Genomic DNA, 17,494 nt, shown 5'->3' on the forward strand with positions numbered 1-17,494 from the left:
CTATTTAGAAAAGCTGGATGAGCACAAGTCCATGGGGCCGGATGCGCTGCATCCGAGGGTGCTAAAGGAGTTGGCGGATGCGATTGCAGAGCCATTGGCCATTATCTTTGAAAACTCCTGGCGATCGGGGGAGGTCCCGGATGACTGGAAAAAGGTTAATTTAGTGCCCATCTTTAAAAAAGGGAAGGAGGAGGATCCGGGGAACTACAGGCCAGTCAGCCTCACCTCAGTCCCTGGAAAAATCATGGAGCAGGTCCTCAAGGAATCAATTTTGAAGCACTTAGATGAGAGGAAAGTGATCAGGAACAGTCAGCATGGATTCACCAAGGGCAAGTCGTGCCTGACTAACCTAATTGCCTTCTATGAGGAGATAACTGGCTCTGTGGATGAGGGGAAAGCAGTGGACATGTTATTCCTTGACTTTAGCAAAGCTTTTGATACGGTCTCCCACAGTATTCTTGCCAGCAAGTTAAAGAAGTATGGGCTGGATGAATGGACTATAAGGTGGATAGAAAGCAGGCTAGATCGTCAGGCTCAACAGGTAGTGATCAATGGCTCCATGTCTAGTTGGCAGCCGGTATCAAGCGGAGTGCCCCAAGGGTCGGTCCTGGGGCTGGTTTTGTTCAATATCTTCATTAATGATCTGGAGGATGGCGTGGACTGCACTCTCAGCAAGTTTGCAGATGACACTAAGCTGGGAGGAGTGGTAGATACACTAGAGGGTAGGGATAGGATACAGAGGGACCTAGACAAATTAGAGGATTGGGCGAAAAGAAACCTGATGAGGTTCAACAAGGACAAGTGCAGAGTCCTGCACTTAGGACGGAAGAATCCCATGCACTGCTACAGACTAGGGACCGAATGGCTAGGTAGCAGTTCTGCAGAAAAGGACCTACGGGTCACAGTGGACGAGAAGCTGGATATGAGTCAACAGTGTGCTCTTGTTGCCAAGAAGGCTAATGGCATTTTGGGCTGTATAAGTAGGGGCATTGCCAGCAGATCGAGGGACGTGATCATTCCCCTCTATTCGACATTGGTGAGGCCTCGTCTGGAGTACTGTGTCCAGTTTCAGGCCCTACACTACAAGAAGGATGTGAAAAAATTGGAAAGAGTCTAGCAGAGGGTAACAAAAATGATTAGGGGGCTGGAGCACATGACTTATGAGGAGAGGCTGAGGGAACTGGGATTGTTTAGTCTGCAGAAGAGAAGAATGAGGGGGGATTTGATAGCTGCTTTCAACTACCTGAAGGGGGTTCCAAAGAGGATGGATCTAGACTGTTCTCAGTGGTAGCAGATGACAGAACAAGGAGTAATGGTCTCAAGTTGCAGTGGGGGAGGTCTAGGTTGGATATGAGGAAAAACTTTTTCACTAGAAGGGTGGTGAAGCACTGGAATGGGTTACCTAGGGAGGTGGTGGAATCTCCTTCCTTAGAGGTTTTTAAGGACAAAGCCCTGGCTGGGATGATTTAGTTGGGGATTGGTCCTGCTTTGAGCAGGGGGTTGGACTAGATACCTCCTGAGGTCCCTTCCAATCCTGATATTCGATGATTCTATATGGACCAGCAACAGTCTATATAGTATGGCGAGACATGAGATACTGGACTGTATGGACCTGTAAGTGAGATCCATTAGGGAGGAGCTGTGGACACTGAGGTCTGAGGCCTGGTCCCCTACGCAGCCACCTAACGAGCTGGACAGACCCGTTCTTCTGTTCCGGACTGTTTAGGTTCTTGTCCGGTGCTCATCACTGTGGTATCGTCTCTAGCGCAGCAGGGGGGCAAGCACGTGGGCCAGCGGACCTGTAACGGCTCAATCCTCCAGGGTAGAAAGAAGGGTGCTGGACTCTATGGCCGGATGGCCCGGCCTGGCATGGCAGGCAGGGAGATATCAGACAATAGCGACCGATGAGCCGATCTAGGGTGGAAGATGAGATATGTGGACCAAAGTTCTGATCTGCAATGGCAGGAGGTTCCATACTGGGCTAGATGGACCGATGCCCCTCTGGGCAAGCACAGGAGGGAGCTCTCTGACTATATGGACTGATGGCCCAGTCCCAGGCAGCAGGAGGGGGGATATTGGAACATATGGACTGATGTTGGGATGGGGCGGCCATGGGGCTATATGGCCCCGCCCCTCCCCAGGCAGGCGGCTCTCGTAGCAGGGGGCGGGGCGCGCGGCCCCCGAGGACCCAGGCGATTGGGGAGCCGAGCTCTGGGGGTGTGGCCTCAAACCCCGCCCCCCGGCGCCCCTCCCCGGCGGCCCCCGGGCTGTGCAGAGCGAGCGGCTGCGGCGGAGCAGTGCGGGGAGCCGGGGAACGCGATGGAGAAGGGGCCGGGCCGGAAGGAGCTGGACGAGGCTTACGGTAAGGGGGGGCTCGGTGGGGCGGATGGGGGGGGGGCTGCGTCCCTGCCGGGCGCTGTGCTCAGGATCGGGGCCCTCCGACGCCCGGCAGCTGGGCGGGAAAGTGCCCGAGGGGAGCTGGGGTGGGGCTGCCCCATCTGCTGGGCTCGAGCGGGGGGGGCTGGGATCCCCAGTCGTACCCCCCCACCCCGGGCTATTTCTCCTTAGGGCCCCTAGGCAGCCGGACCTTGTAACGCCCACGGGCTCAGCCCCCGCATCCCCCACCCCCGGGCTTCCGCTGTCAGCGGGGGACGGCCAGGCTGGGGGCTGTAAGGCGGGGGCCAGGCGGAGGCTGTGGGGGGAACCGGGCCCGTTAGCTGGTCCGCTGCGTGGCCGGGGCGAGCGATGGCTGATGGTGCGTGTCGGGGAGACGGGCGCTGTGGGGCTGGGTACAAGGGCAGGAAACCCTCAGGGTGTAGTGGAGCCTAACCGAGAACTGCGTCCAGGAGACCCAGACCTGGGCCCCATCGCGCCGGGCACTGCCCAGACCCTGACCGAGATTGGGGCCCCATCGGGCCGGGCGCGTCCCAGACCCTGACCGAGATTGGGGCCCCGTCGCGCCGGGCGCGTCCCAGACCCTGACCGAGATTGGGGCCCCGTCGCGCCGGGCGCCGCCCAGACCCCGACCCAGACCTGGGCCCCGTCGCGCCGGGCGCCGCCCAGACCCCGACCCAGACCTGGGCCCCGTCGCGCCGGGCGCCGCCCAGACCCCAACCCAAACCTAGGCCCCGTCGCGCCGGGCGCCGCCCAGACCCCAACCGCGATTGGGGCCCCGTCGCGCCGGGCGTGGCCCAGACCCTGACCGAGATTGGGGCCCCGTCGCACCGGGCGCTGCCCAGACCCTGACCGAGATTGCGGCCCCGTCGCACCGGGCGCTGCCCAGACCCTGACCGAGATTGCGGCCCCGTCGCGCTGGGTGCTGCCCAGACCCCGAACCAGATCAGGGCCCCGCCACACCAGGCGCCGCCCAGACCCCGACCGCGATTGGGGCCCCGTCACGCCAGGCGTGGCCCAGACCCCAACCAAGATCAGGGCCCCCTCGCGCTGGGCGCTGCCCAGACCCCTTTAGTTACAGCACTCAGCTGCTCCCCCTTCGTGGGGAGTCCGCTCTGACCCGCCCCGGAGCAGCGTACGCATACGCAGGCTGATGTGTGAAGATGGGAGCTGGGGGCACCGGATATGTGATATTACAGACCATTAGTTTCCTCCCCCCATTCTGCCCCCCACCCCGAGCTGTCAATCGTGCCCAGTTCCTGGGGTGAGGTTTCCCAGCGGGAGGGGTGTTTATCTGAACCAGCCCTGGGCTTGGCCGCCCGCCCCCCCACTTCCGTTTCGCATGGCCCAGGGCCCTGTGCTTCTAATCATCAGCACCACTCGTGTTGTTTCCTTCCTCTTGGACTGACCGTGGCAGGGGAAGGGAGTGGGGGCGGGGTGGCTGGGCCTGGGGCACACCCTGGTGTGACAGCCCTGTGAGAAATGCTGCCCAGCTCCCCCAGGCGGGTGCCCACACTTGCTCTCCTGCACAAGCAGCGCTGACAGCTGCAGGGGGGGAGCAGGGTCTGGGGTAATCCTCACTCCAGCCGGGGAGCAGGGTCGGGGGCCGCTCCTAGCAGGTCCCGGAAGCAGCGGCACGTCCCCCCTCCAGCTCCTATGCATAGGGGCAGCCAGGGCCGCATGCTACCTCTGCCGCATGCTACCTCTGCTCTGCATGCGGCCAGCTCCTACGTGGAGGTGCAGCCAGGAGGCTCTGCGTGCTGCCCCGTCTGCGGGCACCGCCCCTGCAGCTCTCTCTGCCCGCGATTCCCAGCCAATGGGAGCTGCCGGGGCGGTGCCCGCAGACGGGGCAGCACGCAGAGCCTCCTGGCTGCACCTCCATGTAGGAGCTGGAAGGGGGACATGCCGTTGCTTCCGGGAGCTGCCTGAGATAAGTGCCATCCGGAGCCTTCACCCCGGCCGAGATCAGGGCCCCGTCGTGCCAGGCACTGTACAAATCTAGACTGGGAAATAGTCCCTGCCCCAAAAAGCTCACTCGCTAAGCAGCCCCCTCCCCAATGCCCAGATGCCGGGGGACAAAGGACTCTGCAGTGACTCCTTGTGGTGGGAACAGAATTTTGACTCTCCTGATTCATGGGGCAAGTTTGAATTGAGGAGATGGTTTCCGCACCCTCCCTCCTCCCATGGGACAGAACAGGGCTGGGGGGGGGGGGGGGCGCTCTCACCTTCCTGGTTTATAACAAGCTGTTTTCTCTGTCCTGGTCCCCACCCGGGGAGCCCCGGAGCGCCCCACCCTGGTGATGCAGCCAGATGGCACCAGAGCGGTTGGGATGTTGGTTTCGGCCCATGGTTCTGGCTGGTGTGAACGGCCGCCGGGCTGGGCTCTGTTCTTCCCTGGGGCCAGCTCTGCTTTTCCCTCCCTGGAGCTCGTGGGGGTCAGCTCAGCCAGGCACACTCCGCCAGCGCTTTGTCTCCACGCGGGGTTTACGCCGTGCTGGCTAACTCCGGCCCAGACACCTCGTTCTGTGCAGTGAAGGCAGAGCCGCTGGATCTGTGTGGCCTGGGCGGGGGCTGGGCTAGCCACCCGGCTACATCCCTGGTAGTGGGGGGCTGGCCTGAGCCGCCGTCCGTCCCGCTGCGGCCACATGGCTATTTTTAGCATGCTGGCGTGAACAGAGCTAGCCCGGGTCTGGCTCCCCGCGCTGGGAACTGCCCATCACTGGGTGCTGTGTGGGCCCCAGGGCAGGCGGCGGGCACTGGAGCATATGGACTGGTGGCCCCGGAGGTGAGATCTGATGTGCCTGGCACAGCGGGGGCCTGATCCTGGCAGCAGATGGCACCGCAATCCAAACCAGCACCAGCCCCTCTTCTCCGTAGATTCCTGCGCTCTCGGTAGGTGCTGCCGCTGCACCCATCACCATGGTATCTGGGCCCCTTCCAGTCACATGGGGCTCGCTCGCTCGTATTCTCTCCCTAGGTGAGCGTACGGGATCCTCCCCCCGCGGCTAGAGCCCAGCCTGCCTGGGGGGCAAGTCAGGGCAGTCACCCTCCGGGAGGGGGAGAAATACCCGGCTTTAGACGAAAGGGCTGGGCCCTCGCCTGCCAGCGCTGGAGTGGCTGGGAAAGGGCAGCACGGGGGGGGGGGGGGGAGCAGAAGTATTTGCAGGGGATGTGTCTCTCTCTGTAGGGGCTCTCCCAGGCGGGGTGGCGCCCAGCCCCCTGTACAAGGGGAGCAGCATGGCTGGAGTTTGGGCCGTTCTGGGCCAGGGGCACTTGTCTGTTGGGACTGGGACAGAGCCCCCAGGCACGTTCCATACCCGGGCCGGTGACCAGCTACTCGCTGGCAATTCGCTCCCCTGGCTGCCCAGAGGGTCTGTGTTCCGGGCTGCAGATGAGGGGTCAGAGGTGCCCCCTCCCGCCAGCTGGCAGCATTTCAGAGCATGACATGCTGGGAGGAGGGGTGGAACTGAGGCAGGGAGGTGGCTGCCTTCCAGTCATTCAGGACAGGGTGGGTCACAGAGCCACTCGCTTCCCAGGGATACGCCTTGGGAGAGAGCCCACAACCCGCCGTGTCTCTTGCTTTCGATACATTTGGCTTTTCACTCCCAACCCTGCTGTGTTTAAACGGGGAAGCCCAGCCCCTGCCTGTGGTCAGCTACCGAAGTCCAAACCACTGAGCTCGAACGGGAGAGGGAGCATGCAAAGGACAAAGAGCAATCCGAACGCAGGGCCACCTACTGAGCCCAACTCCGTTGTGAGGATAACGTGCCTACCGCGGGGGTTTGCAAAGGGGGCTGCTAATGAGATGCACAGGAACTGCGGTTCGTGTGAGAGAATGCAGCTGTTTCTGGGGTGGAGCGGGGGCTGTTTAACAGTGCACAGTCACAGCTTAGGGTGTGTGTGTGTGTGAGTGAGTGAGGAGTTCTGTGCCCAGTGGGATCTAGGGAGGAAGAATGCCCCAGAGAAAGACGGACCTGCTCCCTGGCTGACCCACAGAGACCTGCACCCGAAGCTGCTGTGGGAGGGGGTGGGGGATGTTTCTGTCTGTCGGGTGCTGTTCAGTCTCCTGGAGGTTCAGATGCTGCCTAGGGCCCCGGTCCCTGGGTTCAGACCCTTATGACCCAGAGGCTGCAGACCTTGGCCCGGCTGGAGGAGGAACCTCCCCTCTCTCAGTGGACTCCTGCCCCCGCTAGCTGACTCAGGGAGAGGGAATCTGAGCAAGGCAGGAGCTGACTCAGCCAGAGGGAGGAGAGGGAGTTTTGAGGGGTGGAGAACCAAGCTCGGAGATGCCGCCAGTTCACATGCCAGGCAGGACCCAGCTTACAGGGAGAGCCGCAGATCCTGGCCACGCTGGGACCCGTCAGGGCAGCAGAGGCCAGGCCCAGACAGCAAACAGCTGGTGGTTTGGTGCTGCAAACGGGTACTGGGTAGCGAGGCTGGAAACTCCAGAGGGGCCGGGACCATGTGAGGATTTGGAAAGAGGCAAGCACTGCCCCCAGGCCCCCACGGAGCCCCCAGCATCAGAGGGGCCCGGGACTGGCACAGTCCCTTGTTACAGGCCAGGCCTCTTGCTTGTCTGGCTGCGCTAGCAGGCATGACATCCTGTTACCAGCCACACGGGTCACGTGCTCCCGTGGGGCCTGCAGGGGGATTTCCTCATCCCAGGGCCGGATGTTGTTAGCGGAGGGCAGGGCCAGACTGGCAGCTCTGGAAACTGGCATCCGCTGGGTAAGCCCAGAGCGGGACCCGTGGCAGGGTGACCCCACACCTGGGGGGATGGAACAGTTTGTAGAGTGAGGGTGCTGAGAGCCAGGGAACCAAACTCTAAATCCTGTAGGTGATGGAAACCGCTTCAAACCAGGGGGTCCTGCTGTACCCCGGCACCCTTACTTGTAGCACCTGTGCCCATGCCCTGTACCCGCTGCTGCTGGGGTCTCGAGGTCTCTGTCCTCACCACAGGTGCAGCCCGGGCCATGGCAGGATGAGCTGCTGGGTTTAGGAAGGGCTCCAGGTAATAAATCAGAGATGGGTCCGGAGGCTGGAATTGGGGAACCCGTCCTTCCCGTGTCCTGGGGCTGTCCAGACTGGGGTGGGGGGCGTCCGACCCAGGCTGGTCACAAGAGCAGCTTTGCATCAGCGGGAAGATCCACCCAGACCAGGAGACCGGCCCTGCGGCAGCAGGTCACAAGCTGGTCAATTCCGGCAGGAGGAAACCAGGGCCCTGCTGAGGGAGGAGCTGAGAACCCCTCACGTCCTCAGCCCGGGGCCAGTGACCAGGGAGACGAGGCAGCTGCAGGGATGGAGCGAAGGGCATTGGGAGAGTTCAGCTGGGAGCCAGGACCAGACTTTGCTGAGGCTGCAGGTTGGGACTGAGGGGCATTGGTGGAGCTGGGGGGGCAGGCCTGCGGTAGGAGGGGGCTGCAGGTAGGGAGTGAGGGGCATGGGCAGAGCTGGGGGGGAGCCCTGGGCTGGGATAGTGGGGGATGTGGGTCAGGGTTGAGGGGCACGGGCAGAGCTGGGGGGAGCCCTGGGCTGGGATAGTGGGGGCTGTGGGTCAGGGTTGAGGGGCACCGGCAGAGCTGGGGGGGCAGGGTTGGGATAGTGAGGGCTGTGGGTCAGGGTTGAGGGGCACCAGCAGAGCTGGGGGGGCAGGGTTGGGATAGTGAGGGCTGCAGGTTGGGAGTGAGGGGCACCGGCAGAGCTGGGGGGGCAGGGCTGGGATAGTGAGGGCTGTGGGTCGGGGTTGAGGGGCACTGGCAGAGCTGGGGGGGCAGGGCTGGGATAGTGAGGGCTGTGGGTCAGGGTTGAGGGGCACTGGCAGAGCTGGGGGGGCAGGCCTGGGGTAGCAGGGGGCTGTGGGTCGGGAGTGAGGGGCACGGGCAGAGCTGGGGAGGGGAGCCCTGGGCTGGGATAGTGTGGGCTGTGGGTCAGGGTTGAGGGGCACCGGCAGAGCTTGGGGGGGCAGGCCTGGGGTAGCGGGGGCTGCGGGTCAGGGTTGAGGGGCATAGATCCTCCACTCTCCCAGGCAGCGAACTCTTAATTAAAAACCAAAACCAAATTAACCCCCGTTACCACAGGACACAAACCCAAATCGGTTTAATCTGATAAACGCTTTAAACTGAAATTGTCCCTTCCCCCCTGGCGGGGTCAGCGCGGCGGGTCTAGCAGCCGCTGGTGGGGTGGGGGGCGGACAGACTAACCCCAATTTGCCATTGTGATACTTTCGGCTCTGCAGCAAGCCCGCGGCTGCCCAGGGATCTCCGGCTACGCCCCACTTCCCCGCGCCCCTCGGAGCCCATGGGGCAGGTGCGGCTGAACAGCCGAGCACGAGGCTGGAGACCTCGGGGCGGTTCCACTTTCGGGCTGCGAGGAATATGTTGGTTTTCTGCCCTGGAGAGAGGCCTCGGGGGGTTTCCTGGGGCTCTGCGAACATGCGGCTTCCTAGCACTTTCTCTGGAACGGCCTTTCTATCGAGCGCCCCTTTGATCCTGGCTGAACGGCAGATAAAAGCCGGCGGCATCCATCTCTTTTAATTAGCGCCACTTCATTTCCTGTTGATCAGGTTGTGCTTGCCAGGACGCTGCTCGCCACCTCCTCTGAACAGCACCCACTGGGGCTGGCGCCCTGGGGCAGCCCCTTGAGATGGGGGGGTCTGGGGACTGTCATTGTGCGTGGCCGGAGGCTGAGGGCAGCTGGCTTGGGAGGTGACACTTTCTACCTTCTCCTCGTTCTCGTCCCCGTCCTCAGGCCCAGCAGCTCGTGGCTTCCGAAAGCTGTGAGGCTGCGCCCGGGGCGCAGGGACAGGGGCTGGCTCGGGGCTCAGCCTGCAGCTTGTGGACAGAGAGGAGGCTACGAGATTGCGCCCACCCGGCTGGCGGGGCGAGGAGAGAGCCGCCTGCGGGAGCCTCTGCGGAGGGAGATTGAAACAAACCTGCAGAATCCATGTTGGGGAAGGAAGATGGCCAGAAGGGCCTGGGGAGGCCACGTGATGGGAAAGTCAAAGGGTGACAAAAGGAACCCCAATAGCTCTGGGTGTGTGAATAACCGAGCCAGCCCCCGGTGAGCTGGCCACGCCAGGGGCTGGGGCATCTCAGCAGCCTTGCTAGCCCTAGCTATGGGAGCTGCTTCTCTAGCCCAGCCCTGGGCTACTCATCTTGTACAGCTGGGTCCCGAGGCACAGAAAAACTAAGTGACTTGACCAAGACCACACCGGGAGTCAGTGGCAGAGCGGGGAATTGAGCCCAGTTCTCCTGAGGCTGAACCCCTGGATCGTCCTTCCTCCCCGCACTGCCTGGATCTCCCAGTCCCACCCCTCCAGGCTTCCCCCTTCACTCCCTCTGCCCCCAGCACTGTGGCTCAAGGACCGGCTGGGAGCATTCGCCCTCTAGGCTGTGGTTAATCGGCCTCCCTCATGCATTCACACCCTCGTGCTGCTTGTTCCGTTCTCCCCACCCTCCCTGCAGCAGCCTGAGTGGCAGAATGACTCATGGCCCAGCAGGCTCTGCCCTGCCTAGGGAGCGGGTCTGGCCTCTCTCCTCTCCTCATCACGGTTGAGGCTCTCCCCAGCCCTCCTTTGTGCTGAGGGCAGCCTGGCGCTGGGCAGAGGGGTGCGGGTCCCTCCGTCCAAGGCAGCAGCTCCAGGAGAGATGCTTGGATTCTCCCGCTCCTCCAATCCCGGCTTTTGTTTCGGAGCCGTAAATCGTGGCCTACCAGTCTGCCCCATGACATCACCGCCAGCCAATGGTAGCGCAGAACTGCTGCCAGGGCAAGGGCTCACGGGCGACTGGCACGTAGGGCAGCGAGAAACGTGCTACCTACAGGTGGTGACTCCAAAAAGTACTCCCACGGTGCGTCCTTAGAGCAGGCCCCAGGTCTGAGCCCAGCAGCAAATGATACAGCTGCCGGGAAGTAGATTCTGCGCTGGCTTAGGGGGGTTGCACAGGATGTACCGTCAATCTTTGGCTCAGTTACTATCCCAAGGAAAAAGAATAGGAGTACTTGTGGCACCTCAGAGACTAACAAATGTATTAGAGCATAAGCTTTCGTGGGCTACAGCCCACTTCTTCGGATGCATATAGAATGGAATATATATTGAGGAGATATATATACACACATACAGAGAGCATGAACAGGTGGGAGTTGTCTTACCAACTCCGAGAGGCCAATTAAGTAAGAGGAAAAAAAAAACTTTTGAAGTGATAATCAAGATAGCCCAGTACAGTTTGATAAGAAGTGTGAGAATACTTACAAGGGGAGATAGATTCAATGTTTGTAATGGCTCAGCCATTTAACACTTTAACCTGTCTGGTCATTCAATGACAGACCTGCGGGTGGCTATTTTACAACAGAAAAACTTCAAAAACAGACTCCAACGATAGACTGCTGAACTGGAATTGATATGCAAACTAGATACAATCAATTTACGATTAAATAAGGACTGGGAATGGCTGAGCCATTACAAACATTGAATCTATAAACATTGAATACCCTGCTGTCAGGGTTCCCTCCCCACTCTGAACTCTGGGGTACAGATGTGGGGACCCGCATGAAAGACCCCCTAAACTTATATTCCACCAGCTTAGGTTAAAAACTTCCCCAAGGCATAAATTCCTTACCCTGGGATGGTATCGCTGCCACCACCAAGTGAGTTAGACACAGATTCAGGAAAAGGAGCACTTGGAGTTCCTGTTTCCCCAAAATACCCCCCCCCAATCCCCTTCACCCCCTTTCCTGGGGAGGCTTGAGAATAATATACCAACCAAATAGGTAACTAAGGTGAGCACAGACCAGCCCCTTGGGTTTTCAGATTCTTAAAAACAGAACTTTATTATAAAGAAAAAAGTAAAAGAAGCACCTCTGTAAAATCAGGATGGAAGGTAATTTTACAGGATAATAAGATTTAAAACACAGAGGATTCTCCTCTAGGTAAAACTTTAAAGTTACAGAAAACAGAAATAAACCTCCCTCTTAGCATAGGGAAAATTCACAAGCTAAAACAAAAGATACTCTAACGCATTTCCTTGCTATTACTTCTGTAATATTAGATGTATCATTTCAGTAGGAACTGGATTACTTGCTTGGTCTCTCTTTTTGTCTCAGAGAGAACAACACACAGAGCACAAAACAAAAACCTTCCCCCACAGATTTGAAAGTATCCCCTTATTGGTCCTTTTGGTCAGGTGCCAGCCAGGTTATTTGAGCTTCTTAACCCTTTACAGGTAAAGGAGGGATTTTATGCTACCCTTAGCTGTATACTCATGACACCTGCCTTGCTGTGGCTCACCGTGTGTGCCCCCTGAGGCTCAGTCGAGGTGCTGGGACTGGCGGCTAGAGCTGTCTACCAATGGTGCTGAGTACACGTTATGAACACAACAAGCAGAACCAGCTTCCAACCACAGCCCCGCACCTTGGTCCCGTGCCAGCGGTGGCTAGTGGGGTGGCTAAAGGAAGAAGAAAAAGGTCTAGTGGTCAAGGGCGCTAGCCTGAGACGTAGGTGAGCCAGGTTCAAATCCCTGCTCTGCCACAGACTCCCCGTGTGACCTCAGGCAAGTCACTTTAGTCTCTCTGGGCCTCCAGTCCCATCTGCCCACTGGTGGTAGCAGCCCTGCCCTCTAGGGGTGTGTGAAGGAGGGTAGATGAGCACAACACATAGAAAGGCTTAAAGCTTTTTTTAAAGACACAATTCTAAGGTCTTGTCTATACACAAAAGCTTAACTCCGTCGGTAGAGTCACCTAGTGTGAACCTGGTTAGCCCGATATCAAGGTGCCTTGAACCAGTCTAGCTATTCCCGACAGGAAGGGGAACAAGCTGTAGTAGCAAGACACCTTTACTCTGGCATACCTGCATCCGCACTAGAGGCTGTGGGAGTCTGACTGTATCAGGAACCAACACAGTTCTACCACAACCACGGTGCCTCGGCCTGTCAGCAGAATAGAAACGTGCACGCACATCTAGATGTGTCTCTCTCCCACTTGTGCCTTCCCCTCATTCTCTGCACTGGGGACTTGTGAGAGGAAAGTTTCTTTTTCAGAGGAAAAGAAACTCAGATGTTCTGCCTGTAGCTGCTGTTGCACATGCCAAGCGCGCACGACTGAGAGGAGAGAAGATGATTCAACCTGACTCCAACCGCGGAGGGGTCAGAGCCCAGCTCAGAGCATTGCATACCTATTTGCATGGGTGTAAAAAAGCTTCTTTGTTAAGCAATAAAACTTCCCCATTTTGTTGCCTTTTTATGGTTTAAACAGCTACAACTGTTCACAGCCTGTCTGTGAGACTCCCTTCTGCCATGTGCCACCATGCTGCGCGGACACTAAGGCATGGAGCTGCTTCATTGACCCCTTTCTTTGGGGAGAAGTTCTTCGCAGTGCGTCAGATCCCGTGTGTTTGGGGGTGCAGGGGTTCGTGGTTGGGATTTCTCTGTGCAGAGCTCTGCTTGGCCGCAGGTCTGGCCATACGAGATGGCTAGAATCTGATACATCTTCCATGTGAGGGACATCTTGAGAGATCCTATGAGTGCTAAAGAAAGAGCCTCAGTCCTGCTTTTGAACTGGCCCCTGCCTTGCACCTTGGGTGATGTTTCCACTTTTGTTCCCATTCTGATTCGGGAGCACTTGGCATGCATTTGGCACAGGGTGTAAATGACCAGACGTGGCACAGGGCCTGGGAGAAGCAGGCCAACAACCCAGCCCTATCCTAGAGGAGGGTTGCTGTCCCTTTAAATGTGCTCACTGAATGGGCCTGTTTTTATTGGCTGCTCATGGTCACACCCAGAGAGAAGGGGAAAGAGGGCCAAGACAGCCAGAGAATCAGTGTGTGAAAGAGCAACACAAGCTGCCTGCAAAGGGAGCTTTTTGATAAATACCTATTACAGGTTAGACCAGTTCAGCCAGAGAGGAAGAGGGGGCCACGGGAGCCCGACTGGGCAACCGATCCCCAGCTGACTGTGGGAGTCGAAAGGAAGTGAGCTGAGCTCCTGCAGCGAGTCGCTGGCATGGCGGGAGACGAAGAGAATTATTATGGCAAACACGGTAAGAAAGTGTGCGTCGTGCAGCAATGTCCAGTGTGTCTTTCTTCTCTGGGGCCTGCTTATGCCAGCCTCCTGCGCTCCCTTCCTGCTTCTGGCGCTTTCTTTCCCCTCGTGGCGTGCAAGGGGCTGCAGTGGACAGCACTTGGTTCTGGGGAATCTGGTGCTGCCTCGCCTGGGTGCCTTGGGACTTTGCCAGTAGCATTCTGTGCTCGGATGCCTTTCTGATTATGGGCAGAGAGTCTGGAGTGGAATCTGGGCATGGACGGACATGGCTGGCTCTCAGCAACCTCCCTGAACTTTAATGAATGTCTGACAGTCAGACTCCTTCACAAGCAGCTGAGGTCCATGGAGGGTAGAGAGGGTGCGGAGCGTTACAGTTAACAGCTTCCTGGCTAAACAAGACAGCAGCTGCCTTTCCTCTGCATTTCTTTTCAGTTGTGGTTAGCCCTGCCCTGGGACTGAATGGAGAAAAACGCTCTAAGCCCTGGTCTAAAGGCACCCTGCACCCACAGAGCTTATTCCCTTTCTTGCAGGGGAATAGCTATAAAAACACCTTTGTAATCCGTAGAAACACTAGCTGGCTTGTACTGCTTTCGATGGTGTAGTTAAAGCAGCATGACTTGTGTGTGGACAAGTTGTCACTCCCTTGTTGTGAGTCACTCTGTGTTAGGTACATAGCCCTGGGCTCTGGCCCCTCCTCTTTTAGGCTCCCATGGCCACAAATTAACCTTGGAGTCGCTTGGCCCTGATGGCTGAGAAGCTGGACCTCCAGTTCTCCTCTGTGACCCTCACCCTTTCTGCAAAGGTTCAGAGTTCCCCTTGTGTCAGCACAGATGGTGGAGAACCCCCCCACCCCTTGCTTTCCAAGACACTGCATGGGGGGTGGCTAGTTTGGGGGTAATTGCCACAAAGTTGTTGCTTGCATGGTATTTTTAGGGAGGTGAATGTTCCAGCAAAGTTAGCCATTGCCGCCCCGGAGTGATCCAGGACTGGAAGAGCAGGGTGGGGCAGAACTGAGGTGTGTTGGCAGAGTTGGGGGCATGGGGAGCCCAGGACTGGAATAGAAGCAAGATGCACTGGCAGCATCCGGGCCTGGATTAGCAGGGAGGGGCTGCAGGTTTGGCCTGAAGCGCGCTGTTAGTTCCAAGCAGAGCTACTAGCTGCTCTCTCTGAGCAGTGAATTGTGATCCCCCTGAAAGAGGGAAATCCAGTGAGCAGAAATCAAGAACTGTTTCATTTCACGGGTCCCAAGTGTCCTTCTGAGAGCTTGGTGATCTCTGTAGCTTGGCAAATGGGCCATGGTGCATCTTTTGAGGGCTGAGTGGGAGCTGCAAACCTGCTGTTATAAACTCTTCTGCATAAATTCTCCCTGGTGGGGGTGGGGATGCAGCTGCTCTGAGTGTTTGCGCAGACAGTTCACAGAAGTTGGCAAGAATCCTGCTCTGTAGATAAGGGAAACGGGCCTTGTAAAATCACTTTACTGCCTGTCCACAAACAAGGTGGCCAAGGCGGGTGCTCTCTGCATGTGAGAGATACAGAGAAGGAACACTGCACACTCATGTCTCTTCCACAAGTGCCAGCTGTAAGTACATTAGGTAGCTGGAATTTCTGGCGTATGTATGCTAGCTAGCCTTGCCGTTTTTCCAGGAAATCCACCTGGTTTCACTTTCAAAGCATCTGTGTATGCCTGCCTTGTGCACTGGCTCTTACCCACGTTTTGATCCAGGGATTAGGGAATCTCAGCAGCTCCTAGGCTTCAGAGAGGGATCCGGGCCTGGCTCCTTCTCAGGGTGGGAGGTAATGGAATGAGCAGTCTGGCTCCAGCTACTGAATTCTATCCAAGGAGTGCTCCGGTGGGTATGGGCGGTTGCAGCCTGTAGGGTGAAGGGATTTCTAGGTTAGATAAAACTTGCTATCCTAGGTCTGGATCTGGCTCTGGGTAACCTGACTGAGGGGCCCCTGGGCCTCTTCTGAGGCTCTGAAAACAGTTCTGGTGACTTTCTCTCTTGGAAAATTCCCAGGAGCTGAATGGAAACATTCTCTAAGAATTGGCCGAGGAGCTGTGTGGAAACTTGTTCTACAGTCAGGCACCGAGTTATTTCCAGCCCTGGACACTAGGATATCGGAAGAAAAATGATGTCTTGGTAGATTATTTTCCTCCCTGGTTCTGGGTAGTCTCCGGGCCTTTGTTGTAAAGGTGAAACCCGCTTCCAGCCTCCTCCATCTGCACCGTCCATGTTGCCAAGATGAGGATGTAGTATTCTATTATCTAAACTGTATTGTTAAATCTAGTCACCTAAATGTGGGTTAGTGCTGATTCTGTACTCTATGTATCATATGACTTTTAAAAACTAACTTTATATTTGTGAAAAGAACAGGAGTACTTGTGGCACCTTAGAGACTAACAAATTTATTAGAGCATAAGCTTTCGTGGGCTACAACCCACTTCTGTGGATAATCTCTAAGCACTATACCCAGATGTACAGACGCTCTTTTCCCAACCTACGTATTATATATTTTTTTTAACATTCGCTTTAATAAAATTTTTAAATCTGTTCCTCTTTTCCCAGACCCTGTCTCCTGCGATGTGTCCCCCGCTTTGGGTGTACTTTCCTGGCATCTCTCCTGCCCCTGTGCAGCGTTATTGCTACTGCACTCAAACTAGGGGTGCCAGTTCCAGAAAGAACAGAAAATACCTAGGGAAAGCTTGGAAGGAGCTTTCAGGAGACAGAGGCATGCTTTTGTGGGCTGAGTTCATGAGAAGGAGATAGGACGCCTGGGTTCTGTTGCTGATTCACCGTGTGACTCTGAGGAATTAATTTTTCCATTCTGTGCCTCACTTTCTCCATCTGTAAAATTATGATTCTGACTGGCCTCCCGGAGGGGTTGAGGCATAGGTGATAAATGTTTTGTGTGTAAAGTGCTTTGAGATCCTTGAATGGAAGGCACTGGGGAAAACCTGACATCCTTGGTGGATGGCCAGCATTTCCTTCCTTCCTAGGAGCATTACTAATTGTTTTGGCTCCAGCAATTTGTCTCTTTATTTTTAAATTCCCCACCTGCCCCAGTGACTTAAAGCAGTTCTCGAGCCGATGAAGTGTTAAAGTAAAAAGGTGAGAATACAGTCCTGGGAAGCTCACGGAGCGGGCTGTAAGGCACAAACTGCTCCTTGGGGCAGGAATTCCTGGTATTTTTAGATCTGCCTGGAGTTTTGTTGGTATTTGGTGTGTGACAGAGGCAGGTGAGGGTGGCTGTGTCTCTGCTGCTCTTCTGTGCTGCTGGATTGTTTAACGAGCATTTTCCTTAATGCCTGTGCTCCTGGGGGATGGCTAGGATCAGCCCAGAAAATGGTGGTTGCAGGTGATTTGCTGTTCTGAATCTTTCTTGCCTGTGTCTTACAGAACTGAAGTTCTCCTGCTCACGAGAGCCCCAAACTCATTACTAACCCACAGCTTCCTGAGTTCTTCTCTTCTTGGTGGGAAGAAATTCAACTGCCACAAATAGACAATTAGACTTAGAATCAGACTTCCTCAACACACCTTCCCCACCATAACATAGCAGACATGCACAACTCTGATTCTGAAAAGTAAATACAATGGGCCATGGTCTGCCCTCTGTTATATCTCCAGGGCTGCATGGATACCCCACCGGGGCCAGATTTGGCTCAGTCTGTGTCCGGTGGCGGCAAAGAGGAAGCATTGCCAAGTAGTTAGAGCTGTGGCAAATGGTGTCCTGTTCTTGGCTGTTGCATTGATGTGCTGTGTCCCTTTGGGCAAATCACTTCCTCTTGCTCGGCTTCAGTTTACCAGCTGCCCTGCCACTTGATGAAAGGGATATTTGTCATCTCTAACCAACACCAATATTTGCCAAGTTCCTGCTTCTCCTGGGTGTGAAGTAGCTCCATATCAGGTCCTAGTAGGAGGAAAAGGATGGGGAAAGTTACCCTGCTGTCCCAATGCTACTCCAAATGGATGGCTAACTCAGCGTTCTCTGACCTTCTTTTTAGGGACGCCACAGAAATATGACCCAACATTCAAAGGTCCCATTCATGACAGGTAAGCTGGCAATAGGAG

General features: G+C 56.7%; 1 protein-coding gene across 2 annotated transcripts in view; it reads left to right on the plus strand.

The window, feature by feature from the left end:
- Window positions 1-2,318: 2,318 nt before the first annotated feature.
- Window positions 2,319-17,494, plus strand: part of SLC44A2 (solute carrier family 44 member 2 (CTL2 blood group)) — a 33,588-nt gene continuing 18,412 nt past the window's right edge. The window contains exons 1-2 of one of the 2 annotated variants that reach the window (XM_065419095.1): window positions 2,319-2,362; window positions 17,428-17,476. In XM_065419095.1, the coding sequence (XP_065275167.1) occupies window positions 2,320-2,362; window positions 17,428-17,476 (92 nt within the window). In that variant the 5' untranslated portion in view covers window position 2,319. Of the gene's footprint in view, window positions 2,363-13,191; window positions 13,423-17,427; window positions 17,477-17,494 lie in introns of those variants that run through there. The other variant, XM_065419096.1, reaches the window with a different exon arrangement.

The sequence above is a fragment of the Emys orbicularis genome, chromosome 19 (assembly GCF_028017835.1).
Source record: "Emys orbicularis isolate rEmyOrb1 chromosome 19, rEmyOrb1.hap1, whole genome shotgun sequence".
In the NCBI taxonomy this organism is placed as follows: Eukaryota; Metazoa; Chordata; order Testudines; family Emydidae; genus Emys; species Emys orbicularis.